Source organism: Heterocephalus glaber, unplaced genomic scaffold, assembly GCF_053883595.1.
Source record: "Heterocephalus glaber isolate CG9 unplaced genomic scaffold, H.glaber_assembly_v1.0 deba00001760, whole genome shotgun sequence".
NCBI lineage: Eukaryota > Metazoa > Chordata > Mammalia > Rodentia > Bathyergidae > Heterocephalus > Heterocephalus glaber.
The window spans coordinates 4,256,382-4,276,668 of NW_028258457.1; the positions used below are offsets into that span (position 1 = coordinate 4,256,382).

The following is a 20,287-nucleotide window of genomic DNA, read 5'->3' on the forward strand; positions in this document are numbered from 1 at the left end:
GAGGACAGGAGTCACAGCCATAGCATGGCTTGGCCTTGAGTTTCTGGCATAGCTGTGTCCCAGCTAGAGTCACAGCTCACCCCGTGACTGGGGCAGAGAGAGAAAGAGAGCTTCTCCGCAGGGGCTGGAAAGCAGGTTGGGAGAGCAGCAGTGGTCCAGAAAACATGGCTGGGACCCTGTACCACTGAGCAAGGCAACCCCGAAGCCTGCCCTGCCAGCCCTGGTTTCCTTCCAACAACAGAGTTGTGGAAGGGCGGCAGAGGTTGGGCCGACATGTTTACATGCCTTTTGTCCCGGGAGATAAGAATCGCGGTTCCAGGCCAGCCTGGGGAACTTAGCAAGGCCACAGGACCTGGGGGCAGGCGAACTCCCTCAGGAATGGACCTCTAAGACAGGACAAAGGTGGAGAACAAGAGCACCAAAGTGCAGTGATGAAGTAGAAACCGTGCAGAAGATGGGTGCGGTCTACGGCCGTACCACCCGAACGTGCCCGATCACGGAAGCTAAGCACGGTCGGGCCTGGTTAGTGCTTGGATGGGAGAAGATGGATGAGCCAGCTTGGTGTGGGAGCACACTTGTAATTCCAGCACTCAGGAGGCTGAGGCAGGAGGATCACCACAGGTTCAAGGGGTTGTGCTGGACGTGGTGTGGAGTTAGAGGTCATTCACATGTCACCTGTGCATGGGAGAGCATAGTGGGACCCTGTTCATGGTTAAGTCCAAAAGGAAGGGCAGAAAGGAGAGTTAAGATTGAGCCCACCAGCAGGCATGGTGGCGCACACCTGTAATCCCAGCATTCAGGAAGCTGAGGCAGGAGGATCTTGGAGTTCGAAGCCAGCCTGGGCTACATAGTGAGTTCAAGGACAGACTGAACTACATAGCGAGACCTTGTCTCAAAAAAACAAAACGGGGCCGGAGATTTAGCTCAGTGGTGCCATGCCTGCCTCACAAACACAAGGTCCTGAGTTGGATCCCCAGTACAAAAAAAGATTGAACCCTATCATGTCACACTGGAGCTGGCACGTCTGCTTAACTGGCTTTCAGCACATGCACGTGGAGAATGCATGAGTGAGTGTGTGTGTATACTGATATAATACAAATAGCCTGTTTTCATTTTTCCCTTTTTTCAGTATTATTTTTATTTCTACATCTTACAACCCCACAATTTCCTGCTATTGAATTTGTCCTGTACTCTTTAAAATGCATTTTATACAGCAGATGTGTTGGCACACGCCTGTCATCCCAGCCACATGGGACACTGAGGCAGGAGGATCACAGGTTGGAGCCCACTCTGGGCAACTCAGTGAGACTCTGACCTCAGAGTGAGAAGGTAGAGAGGTGAAGGTGCAGCTCCACTGTGAGCCCTTATGTGGCTCGTGTGAGCTGGGCTCGGTACACAGGCTGCACCCCAGTGTCCCTCTGGGGCGCTCTGCGTTCCCTCCTGTGAGTGTCCTTCCACCTGAGACTGGGCCACACCTCTTCCTGTAGTCCGGCCTCCCAGCCTTAGCTGCCCACAGGATCTTTACCTTGATGTCACTAGCAAAGGATGTCTTGCTCAGAATGAAACTCAGAATGAGTTTTTGTTTTGCTATCTTGCCTTTCAGCATTTCAAATACTCCCATTATTTTTGTTGAGAAATTGTTAGCATCAGTGATTGTCATTCACTTCAAAATAATGGACCTTTTTATTTGCCTTTTTTGTTATTGTTGGTGCTGAGGATTGAACCCAGGGCCTTTTCACTGAGCTATATCCCCACCCTCTTTATTTTGAGAGATCTTGCTAAATTTCCCAGGCAGAATTTGAACTTGGTGGTCCTGCCTCAGCCTCCCAGAGTGCTGAGATGACAGGCATAGGTCACTGCACCTGGCAGGCTAGCTACTTTTAAGTTTTTCCTGGGCTGGGGAAGCTGCTGACGACAGAGCACTTGCCCTGGGGAAGCTGCTGACGACAAAGCACTTGCCAGGCTAGTAGACATGAGGCCTGGGACTAAATGTGCAGCACCGTGCCAGAATTTCTTTGTCTTTAGTTTTCCATTGATTGCTGTGTGGTTTTCTTGTATGTATTCTCCTTGGAATTTCCCGAGCTTGGATCTATGGAGCAGTGCCTTTCATCACTTAGGAAACATCGGATACTAGCTCCTGAGACCTTTCTTCTGCCCCAGGACCTCAGCTCCCGTTTGCAGGACCATTTGTATTTCACAGGTTTCATACTGGCTGCTGGCTTTTCTAATTTTTTTTGTTTAGTTTGGACACTTTGTTTTGACCTATTAAATCTCTTTTGTTTTGTCTACTTGTTAGCCATCCTATTTATTTGCATGGTGGCACACACCTGTCATCCCAGCACTCTAGGAGGCTGAGGCAGGAGGGATGCATGTTTGGCTGCAGCCTGTACAATTTAGACCTCATTTTAAAAGGGGATGGGGGTGTGGCTCAGTGAAGGTCCTGTTTCCATTCCCATTTCCGCAAAAAAAAAGAAAAAAAAAGAAAAAGAAAAGGTGCTTAGCCCAGGCCCTCAGTTCTGTTAGCCAGTATAGAACCTCCATGTGTTTCACACCTGGGTGGGCCCCTGTGGGAGGGCCGGGGGCTGATTGTGGTTTTTCCGTGAGCCAGGTGCTGTGCAGAAGGCTCCTGGGTAAATGCTTTCTGAAAGGTGCACCATGTGCAGGCAGGTCCTGCTCTCCATTCTAGTTAGGAGCTGAGGTTGCCAGCTAGGCTGTGACACCACACGGCCTCAGCTCACCCCAAGTCCCACAGAGCCTGATTCCCAGTGTCGGAGGACAGCAGGAGGCTTCACCCTGCACTGGCACCTCAGCCTCACCATCAGGCTCAGCAGACACCCACCCAGCCTGGGTTTCCTCAGAGATGGCTCTGCCTAAAGCGCTGCCAACCCCACCCAGGGCGCAGGGGATGCTGGGAGCTCTGCTCACCTAGGAGCGCTCTTTCCCCTCTGGAAGTCAGACCTTTAGGTTTGTCTCCACATGTCTTTTCTTCAATACTGGGGATTGAACTCAGATCTTTTGCATTAAGCTACATTCCCCAGCCCTGTTTATTTTGAGACAGGGTCTTGCTAAGTTGCCTAGGCTGTACTAAAACTTGCAGTTCTCCTGTCCCAGATTCCCAGTGCTGGGATGACAGGCATGCGGTACACACCCATCGCTTTTGCTGTCCTGAATCTGTAAGTTCTCTGCTAACTCATTTCTGAAGTACTTGGGAGTAAGTGGGCTGTAGACTTTTTAATTATTGCGGTGGTCAGGATAGAACCCAGGGCTTTACACATGCTAGGGAAGCACCCACCACTGAGCCATTGTAAGACGGTCTCACAAAGTTCCCCTGGTTGGCTTCAAATTTCAGTTCTCATGCCTCAGCCTCCTAAGCAGCTGAGGTCCCAGGTGTTCACCACAGTCCCCCACTCCATGCTCTCTCTCCCTCAGCCCTCTATTTACTGGAACGCTCTGTAGCTTTTGGCTTTGTGTTGGGACTGACACACTCCAGGTCTGTGCTGACGGCGGTGGTGTCGTCACTGGCTGCTGCTCACAGGAGCTGGGCACCCACAGATCCTTTCAGACCTCCAAGCCTGTCAGGACACTGCCTGAGGTGCTGCCCTCACCCTGCACTGTCCTGGGAAGCTGGCACCTTGTAGACCCTGCCTCGAACAGCTTCCCTGGCCTCTGCTCGGGTAGTCAGCGCCTGGGCTTGGCAGTGTCAGGTGGGGCGCAAATCAGCAGCTCACACCCAGTGCATTTCTTTCCTTTATTTAAAAAATGACTCGGTGTGAGGAGGGCACACCTTCCATGGCTTCAGGGAGGATGCAGGTTCCAGGGGAGTCACTGGGACAGACACATGGGTGCTTGGGGTGGCGAGCTGGGGCTACAGTATGTACAGGGGGTGGGCAGCGCCTCTGGACCCCACACCAGGCCAGCTGGGGTCCTGCCTGTTTCAGGGGGCAGCCTCCCGCTTCGTCCCTCCAGGCACATGGGGTTGGGCCCTGCTTAGCTACAGGGGCTGGGTTCGAGCCTTCTGTCCAGAGAGGACAGTGACGGCCCTACTGGCCCACAGGTGGGGCGAGAACAGAAACAGCAAACCACCTGCTACCTGGACAGGGGCTGCCCTTGGGGAAAGCACTGGGGCTGAGCCCCGCCAGAGTTCCACTCATGTGTCTCCAGTGTCTTGGAGGGGGGACGCTCTCTGCAGGCCAGGGGTCAGGGTGGCCTCAGGTACATGGCTGGCCAGGCCCTGGTGTCCCCAGTGAGCAGACAAGAACGAAAGAAGACCCCAATTAGTGCCTGTGGGACCCCTCACCTAGGGTTCTGAGCTCAGAAAGGGGGTCTGAGGCATTGCATGTGCACTCGACAGACAGGAGACCACACCGCTCCATCCGCGTAGGTGAGTGGCTGCCGGCCCTGAGCTGCCCGGACAGTGGGGACAGCCACCCCCACAGGCCTGCCACCCTTGGCCTAGGTTGGCCCCAGGGTGGAGGCACCGCCCTGTCCGGCCCATGGCATTTTGAGGGATTGTCTCACAGCCACCCGGGGCTCTGGACACCAGCCACGCTGTACCACGGACACAGGGACGCCCCTTCTGGATGCTCAGGTGGCAGGGAGTGGATGCGTGGACAATGCCCTGGGGCCATTCAGCCTAGGTGTAGAAGATGACCTCTGGGATCTGCCCGTCCTCCACCGAGGTGCCATTGTTGTTCCCTGCCGCGTAGCAGAATGTGAAGCAGGTCTTGGCCCCTGTCGTGGGTGACTCATGTGTCACCTTGCGCAAGCCTTTGGTGCCATAGTGGGAGTCGGGGCCCTGTGAGAGGTGGGGACAGTAAGGTTGGGAAGCCCCCCAAGTCCCATCGGGTGAAGGATGTCCTGGGGAAGTCGGGCAGGGGAGGGGGAGATGCCCGCCACACAGACCTTGAGGGTGGCGCAGGCCGTGTAGTTCACGTTGGGCAGCACCTCCACCGGCTCCTTGAACATGACCCTGAAGGTGCTGGCCGAGCCATCGCAACTGAATCCCGTGTCGTTCTGGCCCAAGACTGTGTTGCTGTCGGTGTGGATGATCTGTGGGCAGGAGGGGGAGCTCAAGGACCTGGGTGGGGCCTGATGGTGGTGTGGGTGTGGCTTGCATGGGGTGGGTCCTGCATGAGGTGGGTGTGGTGTAGTAAAAGGTCCTCATGTGTGGGCGTGGCTTGGGTGTGAGGTGGAGGTGGGACCTGGATGTGGGCATAGTCTAGCGGTGGGGCCTGGGTAAGGTGGAGATGAAAAGTGAATACCGGTCTGGCATGGCTGGCAGCAGGGCCTGGTACAACCAGGGCTTGGGTTTGAGGTGGAGGAAGAGCCTGAGGTAGGTGTGGCCTAGAAGCTGATGTTAATGTGGCATGGGGCGGGGTCTAGTGTGGGTGTGGCCTGCAGTGCTGCCTGGGTGAGGCATGGCCTGGCCTAGAGCACGGGAATGGGGAGCCAGTATGGCACAGCCTCAGGCTGGCCAGGTGTGTGATGAAAAGGAAGTCTGGTGTGGGCATGGCCTGGGGCCTGGCTGTTGCATGGGAGGATCAAGACAGCCGCTGTGGCTGTGGCTGTGGCTGTGGCGTGACCTTTGTGGGTGGGGCTGCTGCTCACCTGGATGTTCACTTGGTAGTCTGTGGGCCCATGGATGGATCCGTAGAGCCCGAAGCCCACCACGAAGATGCGCTTGTTGACCGAGAACCTGCAGAAGAAGGAAACAGGCCCACTGCATCAGTGTCAGGGCTGGGCCCGAGCGAGCAAAGAGCCAGACATCAGCCAAACAGAAAAGGCCAAAAAGAGCTGGGCGTTGAGGACATGCAGTCCCCAGGCAACTGCCCCATGGGCACACCTGATGCGGTCACTGGTCCCACTGTAGCCCCAGCGGCTCTCCACCTGCTGGAAGCGGTTGATGCTGCACTCCTTGCCACGCAGGCAGCAGCGAGGGCGGTCGATGAACTCCACTCGCGGCTTGGGGTTGACGGTGAAGTGCAGGAAGAGGCTGACCACCTCCCGGTCCACCAGGATGCCGGACTGCGCAGGGCCTGCGGTGGGGTGGGAGAGCTCAGCAGGACACTCCCTGTCTTCCAAGGGGCCACAGGTGGCTCAACTCCTGAGACCTGGGGATCCAGGTGCCTCCTCCCTGGGTCCTCTGCTAGGGGGTGGGGGTGGGGCTTCTGCCCTGGTATTTTGGGGCAGGGTCTCAGTAGCCGAAGGTAACAGATTTGCTTGCTCACAGATGAAATCTCAAGACCAGACCCAGTTTCCTAGCCATGCTAGCTCCAGGTCAAAGGACCCACTCCAAAGGCCTGGTGTGCTTGGACACACCTGTAATCCCAGCACTTGGGAGGCTGAGGCAGGAGGATTGCCATGAGTTTGAGGCCAGCCAGGGCTACATAGTGAGTTCAAGGCCAGCCTGGACTACACACCAAGACCCTGTCTCAAAAAAAAAAAAGCACCCATTCCAGGACCAGCTGTCTCAGGTCACAATACGCGGAGGCTGTGCCCTGCCTGTCCACGTACCGGGTCACGGCCAGGGGTGTCGCTCCCAACTGCCTCCCAGGCCAGCATGCCCTAGGTCAAGCCCTGGCTTCTAGGACTGGCCCCGGAGAGCAGGCACTGACTGGCCACTTCCAAAGAGCCCCATAGCTGACTGTGCTGGCCCCAGCCAGGCCAGCACCAAAGGAGTGCAGAAGCTGAGACCAGGTGCAGAGCTGTGACACGGATGGGGCTATGGCCACAGCCAGGACACAGACTGGCTGAGGGGCTACCAGGTGTGGGCAGGGGCCTCACATGCTCCGCATCACACTTCACAAGAATCACTCCTTCCCCTGCCGGGTGTGACAGTGCACGCCTGTCATCCCAGCACACTGTGAGGCTGAGGCAGGAGGATCACCAGGAGTTTGAGGCCAGCATGAACTACATAGGGAGATCCTGTCTCAAGAAGAAAAACAAATCACTCCTTCCCCGAATTGTTTTTTGGAGGGCCTTTGCACCGAACTACAACCCGGCCTTTTTTATTTTCTAACCTTGAGACAGGGTCTGGTTAAGTTGCTAAGTTGCCCAGGCTGGGCCCAAACTTGTGATCCTCCTGCCTCAGCCTCACAGTGTGCTGGGATGATAAGCATGTGCCACCACAGGAGGCTTCCCTCTGGTCTTTATGCATTTCCCCAACTGCCACAGTGAACTCAGGGACTGTCACTGAACCTCTAGGCTCCTGGCCCTGGAGAGGGTCACACCATTACCTGCAGCAAACTCCTCGATGGTCATCAGCGGGAAGCGGATGAGCCCCAGGGCCTTGCCCAGAACCTTCCGCTTGTTCTCTGGTGTTACTTGCAGCTGCTGCCGCTGACACTCAGCTTCAGACCAGCGCACGACTGCATTGAACAGCCGCACCTCCCGGATGCCCAGGGTGTCCCGCTCCAGGACGGCCACCAGTGTGTCTGCGGGTGGAGCAGCCATGAGCTGGGCTGTGCCCACAGGCCTCCCCTGGGCACTAGTGACTGAGGCCCTTGGCTCATGTGTGTCAATAAAGGTTTTTTGTCAGTAAAGTTTTACTGGCACACCCCCATGTCAGTTCACTGTCCCTCCACCTACAGTTGCTTCTACCCACCAAGGGCAAAGTCAAAGTATCTCAGCAGAAGCCATTTCACCAACAAAGCCAGGCACACAGACCATGGGGCCTTTTGTACAAAAAGCCTGCTGAGCCTCTCTTGGGAGGACCAGGTGGTCCCCACAGGCTGGGATCATGGTGACAGCAGGACAGGAAAGCCTGGACCCCCCAGACTGCCCCAGGAGCTTCCGAGTCTGTGGCCACCTAGAGCAGTGGGTCAGTCCTAGGTCCCCCACAAGTCTCCCTGCGAACCCTCAAACCAGCCCCAAGCCCCACCCTTCGCCTGCCCCACGTCAGGTCTGCGGCCCCAGCTCACCCAGGTCGATGTCCGTGAAGCCCTCAGCGGTGATGGCGTCCGCTGTGTTCTTGTCGATGCTCTCCAGGCACAGGCTCGCCAGCTGTGGCTCATCGAACAGGCGCGCCTGACAATGCAAGGACTAGGCTCAGGATGTCGGCGCTTGGCCACCCTGGGCCCCACTCCACACCTACCACAGCCGGGCACGGTGACACACACCTGTCGTCCCACCTACGTGAGAGGCTGAGGCAAGAGACCAGTGGAGCCCAGGGCCTTGGGGCCAACCTGGGACACACACTGAGATGTCATCTCAAAGAAAAAATTCCCAGCCTGTCACCCCAGCTACTAGGGGAGCTGGAATAGGAGGAGCGCAAGTTCTAAGCTAGGCTGGGCAACTGGGCGAGGCCTTGTCTCAAAAGCAAAACAGGGCACGAATTCAAGTTGAGCACCAGAGCTGGGACCCAAGGCCTCCCAAGCATGAGCCCTGGGCGGCCAGTCCCCTCTAGCCACACTCCAGGCACGGCACACCCTGAGGCAGAGGCCACCTGGATAGCCTTGAACCCGAGGGACCCTGGCTGTCAGCGTGAGACCAGGAGCTCAAGGCTCCCACGGCTGCCTGCCCACTGTGGCCCCCTAGTCTGCAGCCGCACTAGCTCGACCAGGCCATCAGACCCCGAAAGTCCAAACCTGTGTGCCCCAGGACCCCAGCACCTCCCTGCCAACCCGCCGCTTCCCTGTGATGAGACAGCCACCGAGCCAAGCCGGGTGTGGTGATGCCTGCCTGTCATCCCAGCCCTCTGGGCGGCTGAGGCAGGTGGATGGCAAGTTCCAGCCCAGCTTGCCCATCTTAGCGAGACCCTGTCTCAAAATAAAAAATAAAAAGGGCTGGGGTATAGCTCAGGGGAAAGGCCCTGGGTTCCATCCCCAGCACTGCAAGAAAAAAACATGTCTTCAAGGAACAAGATATCCAATCTAACCTCAGGGCAAGACCCACAGCCACCCACCCACCCTCCCTGATCCCGGCCTGGCTGCATCCTGTCCCCATGGTCCCCGCCACCTGTGTGAGTAGCATGAAGGCGTTGTCAGCCCGCAGGTTTTTCTTCAGGAACTCCACGCAGTGGGCCTCCAGCGCGGGCACCGCGTACTTCTTGGCGGTGTACAGTGTGGTCATGACGGTCTCGGGCCCGATCTGCACCTCATCCGAGTACAGGAACCTGAGGTGGGTGGGGCCGTGAGGATGTCAGGCCCGGCCACACCCCCCACCCAAAGCTGGCAGAATCCAGCTGCCCCGCCGCATGGGTCAGAAGGATCCCTGAGGAACCATCCAGAATCACCACCTATGGGTGCTCTGAGCTGGGGACACAACCCAGGATGCCGTCACCAGGAGGCTAAACCCAGGTCCACTGAGCCCTGACCAGGCACACTCAGCAACGTGTCTGCACAGCTCGGTTCAGCCTATGTGCAGGGGAGCTGGGAGAGGGTGACAATATGCAGCTCCTTCCTGTCGCCTTCCCCTCCTCCCCAGAGCACAAACCCACTGCAAACCTTGTGACTCTGAGGATCCCAAACATCAAACTGAGCCACAGGTATGTGTGGATGACCCTGCCCCACCCACAACACACTGAACATGGACCACAACTGGGGCAGATTAAAAAAGAAAAAAGCAAGCCAGGCGCAATGGTGCACGCCTGTCATCCCAGCACTCTGAGAGGCTGAGGCGGGAGGATCACTGTGAGCTTGCGGCCAGCCTAGGCTACATAGTAAGTTCAAGGGCAGCCTGAACTACATAGTGAGACCCTGTCTCAAAAAATGGAAAGGAAAAAAAAAAGTGAGACACTAGAATTAGCCTGGAGCCGGTCCCCTCCTGAAGATGGTTCTGGAGCTCTCTCTGGAGCAGGCGCAAGGTTGTGGGCATCCCTTGTTCCCACCCCGTCAGGCCCCGGAAGCTCACTTGAGCAGCGCCAGAAAGGCTGCAGGCTCCACGTCGGGCAGCTCAATCTCCGTGGATGTGGTGGCCATGCCGCCATTGAACATGGCATCGAAGACGGCGCTACCCACGGCCAGCACAAACCTGGGGCAGGAGACAGGGCACTCATCAGCCCGGCTGGTGGTCCCAGTCGTGACCCCCACTGGGGACCTCAGCCACCCAGGAAGGCACCAGGCCAGAGCGCACTGGGGACAGCTGCCCCCAGAAGGCCGGCCAGGGTGGGAGCAGCACTGACCGATGAGCACCAGCGAGGCCTAGGAACCCCACATCCATCCTTCCCTCCGTGCCCACACCCCATCCCTCTCCTTCCTGCCCCAGGCCTAGCTGTTGTGGTGGAGCAGACCCGATCCCTGAGGGCCAGGCCGCCTAAGCTGGGCTGAGAGGGCTTGCATTGGGACCATGAGGCCCTGAGCAGTTCCCCTGTCCCGACCTCCCCTACATCCCCAGTCACAGGAACCTGTGCCCCAACTGCTCATGGTTGTGTAGCCAGCTCCCAGCCCACGCACTCCCCGCCGACATGGGTGGCTTCCAGAAATAAAGCCCCTCTGCAGCGCCTTTTCTTGCTCGTTTAAAAAAGCATCTCGGTCCCCTGCAGGGAAATCTCTGAGGACCATTCAACAGCCAAAAGTGGAAAGCAGAGGCACCCAGCTGCGCTACATGTAGGTGGTGGCCCCGGAGCCACCAGAGGAGGATGGTCAAGGACACAGGCCTCGCACAGTGATGCCAGCCCATCCCGGGACAGCCCAGGTGGCTCTGCCAGCTGCAAGGTGGGGCTCCAGGCAGCCTCCCCTCCAGAGCTCCAGGAAGCTTCACATCCACGCACCCGGCAGCACCTCTGCTTCCACCCACGGGGCTCCGGCACCTCTTTCCCTCTGGAACAAATGACCATGGATGTCCACATGGGGCCACACACACCAGTGTTCACAGCAGCCTGGGCCCTGGGGACAGCCCAGTGTCACAGATGAACAGAGGGACACTGAGGTCCAGCCGCACACTGGGAGGTCACTCAGCCACGACAGGAGCGAGGCCGTGACACTCGCCAGTGTGGACGGACCCGGAGGGTGCTGTGCTCAGTAAGATGCAACAGAGGGGACACAGCGTGGGCTCCATGGGCAGGAAATCCCCAGGACAGGCGATTCCAGAGACAGGAAGTGGCCTCGGAGGTGTGGGGCTGAAGAAGGGACAGTGTTTCGTGGAAACAGAGGCTCAGTTTAGGAAGATGAAGTGCTGGAGATACGGGGTGGGGAGAGCTGCACACTGCTGTGTCAATGTGTTTAATGCCACTGAGCTGTGTGCTGAAATGGTTAAGATGGTACTTTTTTTTGATGGTTTTAGACAGGGTCTTGCTATGTAGTTCAGAGTGGCCTTGAACTCACTATGTAGCCTATGCTGGACTTGAACTCACAGCGATCCTCCTGCCTCAGCCTCTGGGCATGCACCCCCATGCCCAGCTCTAATGTTATGTTATCTTAACACAATGTAAAAGGTGAAAGATTTATAGATCTGAAGAGAAACCAGAGTATCTTACCACAATTTAAAAGTTATACATTTTTTTACCAGGCTTGGTGGTGCACACCTGTAATCATGAGACAGGATAGCTGCTAGCTCAAGGCTAGCCTAGGCTACATAGCGAGACCTTGTCTCAAAACAAAACAAAACAAAAATAAACAAACTAAACATTTTTTATAAAAGGCCAGACATGCCAGGCATGGGAGTACCTGCCTCAGAATTCCAGCACTCAAGAAACTGGGAGGGCCACAGATTTAGCTCAGTGGTCCCACCACCTGCCTCACAAGCGCAAGGTCCTGAGTTTGATCCCTGGTACCAAAAAAAACAAAAAAGAAAACAGACCCTGTCTCAAACTAAATAAAAAATTAAATTTAAAAACAAATTAAATTTTAAAGAGCTCAGTGAAAAGGCTTTGGCTTTAATCCTAAATACCACACAGAAAAAAATAATAAAAATTTTAGCTGAGAGTAGTGGCACATGCCTGTAATCCCAGCACTCAGGAGGCTGATGCAGGAAGATTCCCTGGAGTTTGAGGCCATTCTGGGCTACATAGTGAGGAGGACTTCAGAGGCCAGCTAGTGCCCTCAGGATGGTCCACGCTTCCTGCCCCACAGACATGGAATTCCAGCAGGGCCCCGACATGGCTACTGAGCGGCTACTGCACGGCAGGGCTGGGAGGAAGGCTTTGCTGACGCCATGGAAAGGGATGGGACACTGGGCTGGACAGGACCAGGTCGAGCCCTGCAGTGCAGAGAACCTGAGCCCCTTCCCTCACACAGACTCCGAGCTGTGGTCCCAGGTGCCCAGGCCTGACCTCAGCTTCCTTCTGCCATGTCCACTCCACACTGGGAAGATGGTAGAGACCCCCAGACCCGGAAATCAGAAGAGGCCCCAGCACTTCTCTTTCTCTAGTGTTGGGGATGGAACCCGGGGGCTTTGCACACACCAGGCAAGGGCTCATCACTGAGTAGCACCTCCAGCCCTCTTATCTTTTTGGTTTGATTTTTTTTTTTTCCACCTGCTTTCTAAATAAACTCCAGCTAGGCATAGTGGCACATGTCTGTAATCGCAGCACTCAGGAGGGTGAGGCAGGAGGATCACTGAGTTCAAGGCCAGCCTCAGCTACACAACGAGACCAGTTTCAACAAACAAATAAAACTCCAGACTTTACTTTGATAGCACCAGCTCTTCCCCTAATACACCTGCTGCCCCAGGACCCCACCCAATGGCATTTAGTTACTGTGCCTCCTTGGGCTGACAGAGGCCCCAGACATTCCCTAGTTTTGGTGACCCTTACAGTGTTGTGGTGTGGCCAGGTGTCCCGCACAGCACCCACAGTCCAATCTGCATGAGTCTGGTTCCCTGCATTTACACTGGGTGCATAGGTTTCTTCCAGCACAGCAGAAATGACCAATACAGTGCAGCTTAAACCACAGAACTGCTGGGCACAGTGGCACATGCCTGTCATTCCAAGAGGCTGAGGCAGGAAGATCACAAGTTCGAGGCCAGCCTGGGCAACTTAGGGAGACACTGTCTCAAAGTAAAATAAATAAAATAAAGACTCATTAGAGAGCGTCTGCCTAACACATGCAGGGCCCTGGGTTAGCTCCAGCACTGCAAAAAAAGATTTAAAAAAAGAAAAAAGAATTTATCTGACACTTCTGGAGATGATTACCCAAGACCCAGGTCTGGGGGGTCTTGAAATCAGGGATTCAGGAAACCTGCAGCTTGGACCCAAAGCACGCTGGCTCTGCCTCGGTCTTTACTCGGCTTCTCCCTCAATCTATAGCGCCTCTTCTGCTCTCCCAAGGACAACGGGCCCTGGATTTAGCTTCCAACTGGAGAAACCAGGATGACCCCAGTTTGAGACCCTAAAGTTAATCACATCTGCAAAGGTTTTGTCCCGAGTGAATACCCACTCACGGGCCCTGAGATTAGAAAGTGGACATCTCTCTCTGAGGCCCACCATCCTACTCTACTCACTGAGGGTGCGGGATTCGGCATGCGGTGCCCTTCTTGACACATACTCTCAGGGTACCTCATGCCCACAGCATGTCACCAGTGATGCTGACCATGACCTCCTGGTGTGGGACGGTCTCCAGGTTTCCTAGAGTCAATCACCATCCTCCCCTTTCTGCTCCTTTTGGGGAGGTTAGTGGGGATTGAATCCAAGGCCTTTGACTAAACTACATCCCCAGGCCTTTTTAGTCTTAATTTTGAGCCAGGGTACTGCGCAGTCGCTAAGTTACCCAGGCTGGTTCGGAACGCATGATCCTCCTGGCTCAGCCTCCCAGATTGCTGGGATGACAGATGTGCAATACCCTACCCACTCAACTTCTGCTTTTCTTTCTTTCTTCTATGTAGTTCAGACTGGCCTTGAACTCACTACATGGCCCAAGCTGAACTCGAACTCAGGGCAATCTTCCTGCCTCAGCCTCCTGCGTCCTGGGATAACAGGTGTGAGCCACAAGACCTGGCTACTTCTGCTCTATCCTTGAGTCCTCAGCCAACATCCTGTGGACGAGAGCAGTACTACCCCAGCGTGGGATCCAGTAGGCAGCTGCTGTGCTTCCCTCCCTATGGCAGCACTTGGGTCCTTGCTGTTTTCTCTCCCCGTTTTGTCTTAGGCTCAGTCCACTTTTAGTTCATCCCGCCCTTCTGGGAATGAGCCCTGGCCACTGTGACAGGACTAAGTCAGGTCAAAGCATTCCAGCAAACCTGTGACAAGCAAGTATGACACTCCATTGAACAGATGTGGAAACTGAGGCACAGAAAGCTCAAGATACCATTGCTTAGCCATTGCTATGCTACCACCCAAGCCAACACCTGTCCCTACAAGTCTGTCCACACCTGTGACACTCAAGCCAGAAGTCTGGAGACCCCCCACCGCAGCCCCTGATGCTACCTCACCTGCCAACCCACCTTGGCACTGGGCCAAAAGGCCACATCTACTCCGGAGAAGCTGAATTGGCCTTCCGTTTTGGCCCTCCCCACCAAGCCCCAATGTCACCAAGCCCCAGTGTTACCAAGCCTCAGAGTAGCCTCAAGGCCTCTGGCTGCTCACTCCACACTTCAAAGCCAATTCAGGTGCTTCAGACATAGGGCCCCCTCACTTCTGCTCTAGCCTTGCTGTGGCTCCCACACACCCAACTCCGCCTCTGGCTCTGCAGTCTCCTCCTGTCCTCACACCCCTGGGGTGAGCTGCTACACAGCTCCTCCCCAAGTCTTCACCCACCACTATGGTCCCTGCTTTGCCACCAAGCCAATAAAGCCTTAAAGATGAATCAAGTACATGCACCAGGTCAGCCAGAGCAAAGTGGGGACCCGTCAGCTCCTGCAGCAGAAACCCTGTGTCCAACTCTGGGCACTGGGTGGGCTCCCTGATGCACTCCAAAGGGCTCAAGGCCAGGCAGGAGGAGGGAGCATCTTTCAAGATGCCTGCTCGAAGTCCAGCAGCACAGGTGGGTGTGAGTGGGTGAACACAGAAGGGGTCACAGGCTGCGAACCCCCCAGCTGCCTGCTCTGGGCCTGGGGGAAGGGCAGAAGCCGCACCCCTATGGGGACAGCAAAGGGCTGATGTACAGGCAGGGGAAGTCCTGGGACCCTACATGGATGGGATCCTCCAGCACAGAAGGCCCAGGCACACACCGCCAGCAAAAGAGGTCCCCAGAAACTGGGGTCTGCACAAGCCACAGGTCAGAAGGCTCCCCTGGGGCCACTCAGCAACACCCCACACGCTGAGACCCTAATCCTGTAAAATAGGAAAGGATCAGAGAGCTGGCATGGGGGCGAGGATGCAGAGGATACTGGACAGGGAGAAGGGTCCGGGAGCTGGGGTCCCTGGGTGGGAAGGGTTTTCCAGGTGGGTGGGGGTCTGTTCTGGGGTCTTGGTACAGGCAGGATATTGCAGGCAGGATGCTGGGGGGCAGGCCGGGGGTTCTGGCAGAGGTCTGGGGAAACACAAGGGTCTCTGATGGAGACTGCAGAGCCAGAGGGTCCTGGGGTGGGGTGGGGGTGCAGGGAGTAGCAGGAGTATGTGTCTAGGGGCATGGGGTCGTCAAGACCCAGAGGTGAAGGGGTCTGGGGGGTTCACAAACGGGGTGAAGGAGGGACCAGAGCCCGGATGAGGATCCCAGGTGCAGGGTCTGAGAACCAAGGTGGGGATTATAGAGGTCCAGGGAGTCTGGCGTGCAGGGCCTGGACTTGGGGGTGGAGGGGTCCCGGGAGGGGTGCCAGGTGCAGGGTGGTGGGGAGCGGGGGTCCCGGGGTGCGCTCAGGTGCGGGGATCCTGGGATCCAGGGTCCCAGGGTGCAAGGTCTCGGGGAGCGGGGTCGTGGGTGCAGGGTTCCGCGCAGGCCCGCCGCGGCCCACCTGTGCGCCGGGACGCGCTGCGAGCCGAGCCCCTTGCCCACCAGGAAGTGCACGTCGCAGAGCACCTCGTTGTTGAAGAGGAAGGCGAAGCGCTCCTGCACCGTGGGCTTGGTGGCCTGCCAGTTGTACACGGGCTCGCGCAGCAGCGCAGCCCCCGCGCCCGCCGCCTCCTCGCGCTCGGCGCCCGCGGCCTGCGCGTCCGCCCCGGGGCCCGGCGGGGAGCTGGGGGGCGGCCCGGGCGCGGGCGCCGCAGCGGCATTCACGGGGGCCGGGGCGGCCGCGTTGGCACTGGGGCCCGGGCCGCCCCCCGCGCCCGGGCCGACCCCCGGCGGGCACGACGCGCGCCCGCCGCTGCCACCCGCCGCCATCTTGTCGCTGCGGCGCGGGGGCCGGGCGGAGCGAAGAGGGGCGGGGCCGGGGCGGGGCGGGACAAGGGACGGGGCTAGGAGGGAAAGGAGGAGGAATGGAAGAGAAGGGGAGGAGCTTGAAATGGGAGGGAAGGGGGAGGGGCTTGGTGGTGGGCGGGGCTCGGAGGAAGGACGGAAGATCGAGAAGGAAAGGTGGAGGGAAGAGGAATAGGAGAGAAAGAAGAAGAACGAGGAGGGTATGGGGGCCTCGGAGGAAGGAAAGAGGAGGAAGGGGAGGTGGGAGGAGGAAGGGGAAAGCCAGGAGAGATGGAGGGGAGGAGGAATGGGCGGGGCCGATGAGGGAAGGGGCGGGACTAGCTAGAGGGGCAGAGCAAGAAGGGTAGTGGAGGAGGGTGGGCCGAGGGAGGAGCTGGCTCAGCTCTCAGAGCCCAGACCCTGACCCCACTCCAGACGCTAGATGCTGGGTCCTGAGGCCTGGACGCAGACTCTGACTCAAGCACTCAGGCCCCGAAATCAGCCGCGGACCAGGACCCCAGACCGCAGATGCTGCACCCTAGCTAGAGTTTGGATATCAGATTCTGAACCAGACACTAGATTCTGAACCCCAGACATTAGACTGGGACCCCAGACTCAGGTCCTAAACCCTGTCTTCATCCCTTGAATTGCACACCTGGGGCCCCAGGCCCAGATCCCAGACTAGGGATCCTAAATGCTGGGCCACAGGCCCCAGATATTCTGAACCACCCCAGATATTCAGACCCGGAACTTCAGATTCTAGATCGCACTTCCCAGACCCCAGACTAAATCCCAGCCTGATGCCCCCCACGCCTTGATGTCAGATCCTCCACCCCAGACCTACTTGACCTGCCCTCCCAGAGGAGGAAACAGACTGTACAAAGCTGCTACTGAAAACCTGGAGAGGGGAGGGCTGTCTCTGCATTTGAGACTCAACAAATGGCCCGGTGAAAGCTAGCACTCTGGGAGGCTGAGGCAGGAAGATCAGATCGCAAGTTCCAGCCCAGCCTGAGCAACTTAGTGGGTGACTTAGGAGGACCCTGTCTCAAAATAAAAAATAAAAAGCGGGCTGGGGATTTAGCTCAGTGGTTCTGCTGCCTGCCTCGCAAGCGCAAGGTCCTGAGTTCGTTCCCCATACCAAATAAATAAATAAATAAATAAATAAATAAATAAAATTTTTTAAAAAGGGCTGAGGATGGAGCTCAGTGTGAAGGCCCCGGGTTCAATGTCCACTACTGGAAAATAAAATAAAATACAGATTATACGGGCTGTACTAGGCCTGGGATGTAGCTCAGCAGAGCATCACCTGGCTAGCAAACTCGAGATCCTGAGTTTGATTCCTGATACCAAAAAAAAGAAAAAGAAAAAAGGACCCATACTGGCAATATCTACAGGATCTAAAGTAACTTTTGAGTTGAAAATGAGATCTAAGATATAGCAACTTTCAGAATGAGCGTGAGCAGGGCCGGGGATTTAGCTCAGTGGTTTCGCCGCCTGCTGCGCAAGTGCAAGGACCCGAGTTCAATCCCCGGTACCAAAAAAAAAGAATGAGTATGAGCAGTTCCCTAGCTGAGGGGTCCTGGGACAAGATGGTGACCTATCCTGCCCAGTGAGATGACAGACAGGAGGGAGAGGACAGGAGGGTGCATGACAACCCCCCCTCCCCGCACACCCTGTGACGGAAGCTGAGTGAGACGGTCACTCCTGCTCTGCTTGATGGTTCATGCCTGTGTGCTGCTGTCATGCTTCTGGTTCTGGGAGTTCATGGATGTCACAGATGTGTCAAGCAAGCCAAGTTAGGCTTTGTGTTACTTGTGGCCAAAGGCATGTCACCTCGGAGGCTGGCCCTGGTGGCCACCTCAGAACACCTCCTATTGGACCCCTTATAAGAATCCTTATTATAATCCCTGGCACTCAGGGCCAGGGATTTAGCTCACTGGTTCCACTGCCTGGCTTGCAAGCGCAAGGACCCAAGTTCAATCCCCGGTACCAAAAAAAACCAAAAAAACCCACGAATATATAATGCCTGCCACTGTGTGGGTATTTATATAAAGAGCAGCTGATGAAGGGTTTCTGTGACCTGTTAGCAGAGAACACACCAGGGCAAGATGGACGGAGAGCTGTGCTGGCATGGACAGGGAGCTAGGAATTAACTGGGATGGGAGGGGAAGGAATTTTCTGGAAATATGTATGAGTTTCCTATTTTTTTGTTTTCAGGAGGCTGAGACAGGAGGATTGCTGTGAGTTTGAGGCCAGCCTGGGTTACACAGTGAGGTCAAGGCCAGCCTGGACTACACAGTGAAACCCTGTCTCAAAAAGACAAAAGACATACAAATAAAAAGTCAGTTTTGCTATGTCAAGGAACATTCATAGGTTTTGAGGGTCAGACATGGACATCTGTGGGGACTAGTATTCTGGTGGACAGAATGTTCTGGAAACCCATAAGATTTCAGTTACACAGCCCAGCAAATCTATGCTGACTGACTATGCTATCTGACGATTTTACTTTCAAAGAAGAAAATGTACCCCACGGCTATGTTGCCTACTGATTTTTGAAAAGATTTGATCAGTGGGAATGGTTAAGAGGGTTGTTTTTTTTCCTTCTTCTGTCTTCTACTGGGGATTTTATGTTGTTTAAATGATATTTTAAATAACTAGACTTATGGCCTCACCAAATGTTCCTATCTCCCTTCACTTTTGTCCTTTTTTCTGAAGAGCTATTTGCTTTTCTTATTTGTCACATGATTATTTAAGAAACAAAGAAAATAATAAACATGTACAATAGATTTCGAGGTGAAAGTGGTATTTTTAATTTTAATTTTTTCCTTTTGGTGCTAGGGATGGAATGCAGGGCCTCACAGATCCCAGGCAAGGACCCATCACAGAGCTACATCCCCAGCCTAGTTAGTCAATTTTGTTGTCTCCTTTTAAAAATTTGTTTGTTTGACATAGGGTCCTGCTATGCCATTCAAGCTGGCCTTGAATTCACTATGTAGCCCAGGTTGGCCTAGACTTGCTGTGATCCTCCTGCCTCACCACACCAGGAAGCTAGCGATTGTTTATTTTTATTTATTTTTTAGTACCGGGGATCGAACTCGGGACCTTGCGCTTTTGAGGCAGGCGGCGGCACCACTCAGCTAAATCCCCGGTCCTAAACTAGCGATTTTTTAAAGGATCCTTTTCAGTAGGCAGGGACACACACACACACACACACACACACACACACACACACACACACACACACACACAGCTACTCCCCTAATAACCGACCCAGCCCTGTGTGCGCGACACTGGCCTCTAGAGGGCGCGCGGTACCAAGATGCTCCCTGAAATTGTAATGCATTGCTGCAGTTTTCAATTTGTACCAAATCATCCCTGGCCCACAGATTGGAACGTCATTTCTGCCCCTCCTCCAACCTCCCCTGCCTCTGACTCGGGAACCCTGGCGCTGTCACGTAGGAATATCATTTACACCAGAAATCCCTGACATTGAAGGAAAAAAAAAATCAGAGAGTCATCCAAAAATTTACGGTGGTGCATGCCTATAATCTTAGTGCTCAGGAACCTGAGGCAGAAGGATCCCCGGGAGTTAGATGCCAGCCTGAGCTACATAGTGAGTTCAAGGCCAGCCTGCACTACATAGTGAGACCCTGTCTCAAAAAAACCCCAAAAATGCCAAGTGTAGTGGCACATATCTGTAATCCCAGCACTTGGGAGGCAGAGGCAAGAGGATCTTCCAGAGTTCAAAGCCAGCCTAGGGTACATTCTGAGTTCAAGGCCAGTCTGATCTACATATGGAGAAGCAAGTCCCTGTCTCAAAAAAAAAAAAAATTGGGCCTGGGATTTAGCTCGGCGGTTTTGACGCCTGCTTCACAAGCGCAAGGACCCGAGTTCGATCCCCGGTACCAAAAAAAAAAATTAGGAGGAGCCAATGGAAGGAGATCAGGCTCGGCTTTGCATCTTAAAATATGCCATTTTGGCATAAAACTTATTTTGAGATGAAGTAATTTTCATCTGCCTGAAAGCTGAGCCTCTAAAAAGAACTCAGGCCTCATAAACCCTCTAACCTTTGCTTCTCAGAGACAAGAAGTCAGTGCTGCAGCCAGACCCGAGAAGGACACCGTCACAACCCGCATCTT

General features: G+C 55.4%; 1 protein-coding gene across 2 annotated transcripts; it reads right to left on the bottom strand.

The window, feature by feature from the left end:
* Positions 1-3,734: 3,734 nt before the first annotated feature.
* Btbd2 (BTB domain containing 2) lies at positions 3,735-16,168 on the bottom strand. 2 transcript variants are annotated; one of them, XM_087201385.1, is made up of 10 exons: positions 16,100-16,168; positions 15,766-15,987; positions 9,850-9,969; positions 8,956-9,112; positions 7,920-8,025; positions 7,236-7,433; positions 5,843-6,035; positions 5,608-5,695; positions 4,903-5,049; positions 3,735-4,795 (listed from the first exon to the last, which is right to left on the bottom strand). In XM_087201385.1, exons 3-10 carry the CDS (start codon positions 9,930-9,932, stop codon positions 4,634-4,636), a joined length of 1,134 nt encoding a protein of 377 aa, XP_087057511.1. In that variant the 5' UTR covers positions 9,933-9,969; positions 15,766-15,987; positions 16,100-16,168; the 3' UTR covers positions 3,735-4,633. The 2 variants fall into 2 exon arrangements, with proteins under 2 accessions (XP_087057511.1, XP_004866134.2); XM_004866077.2 differs by having other exon boundaries at positions 15,766-16,153.
* Between the last annotated feature and the right edge of the window lie 4,119 nt (positions 16,169-20,287).

Excerpts from the sequence above, each read along its gene's own strand:
- Btbd2 (XM_004866077.2), bottom strand. The coding sequence starts at position 16,133 with ATGGCGGCGGGTGGCAGCGGCGGGCGCGCGTCGTGCCCGCCGGGGGTC. Across the intron at positions 7,434-7,919 it reads CTTCACGGACATCGACCTGG|ACACACTGGTGGCCGTCCTG; the intron begins GTGAGCTGGGGC and ends CTCCACCCGCAG. Across the intron at positions 5,696-5,842 it reads GGGACCAGTGACCGCATCAG|GTTCTCGGTCAACAAGCGCA; the intron begins GTGTGCCCATGG and ends CTTCTTCTGCAG.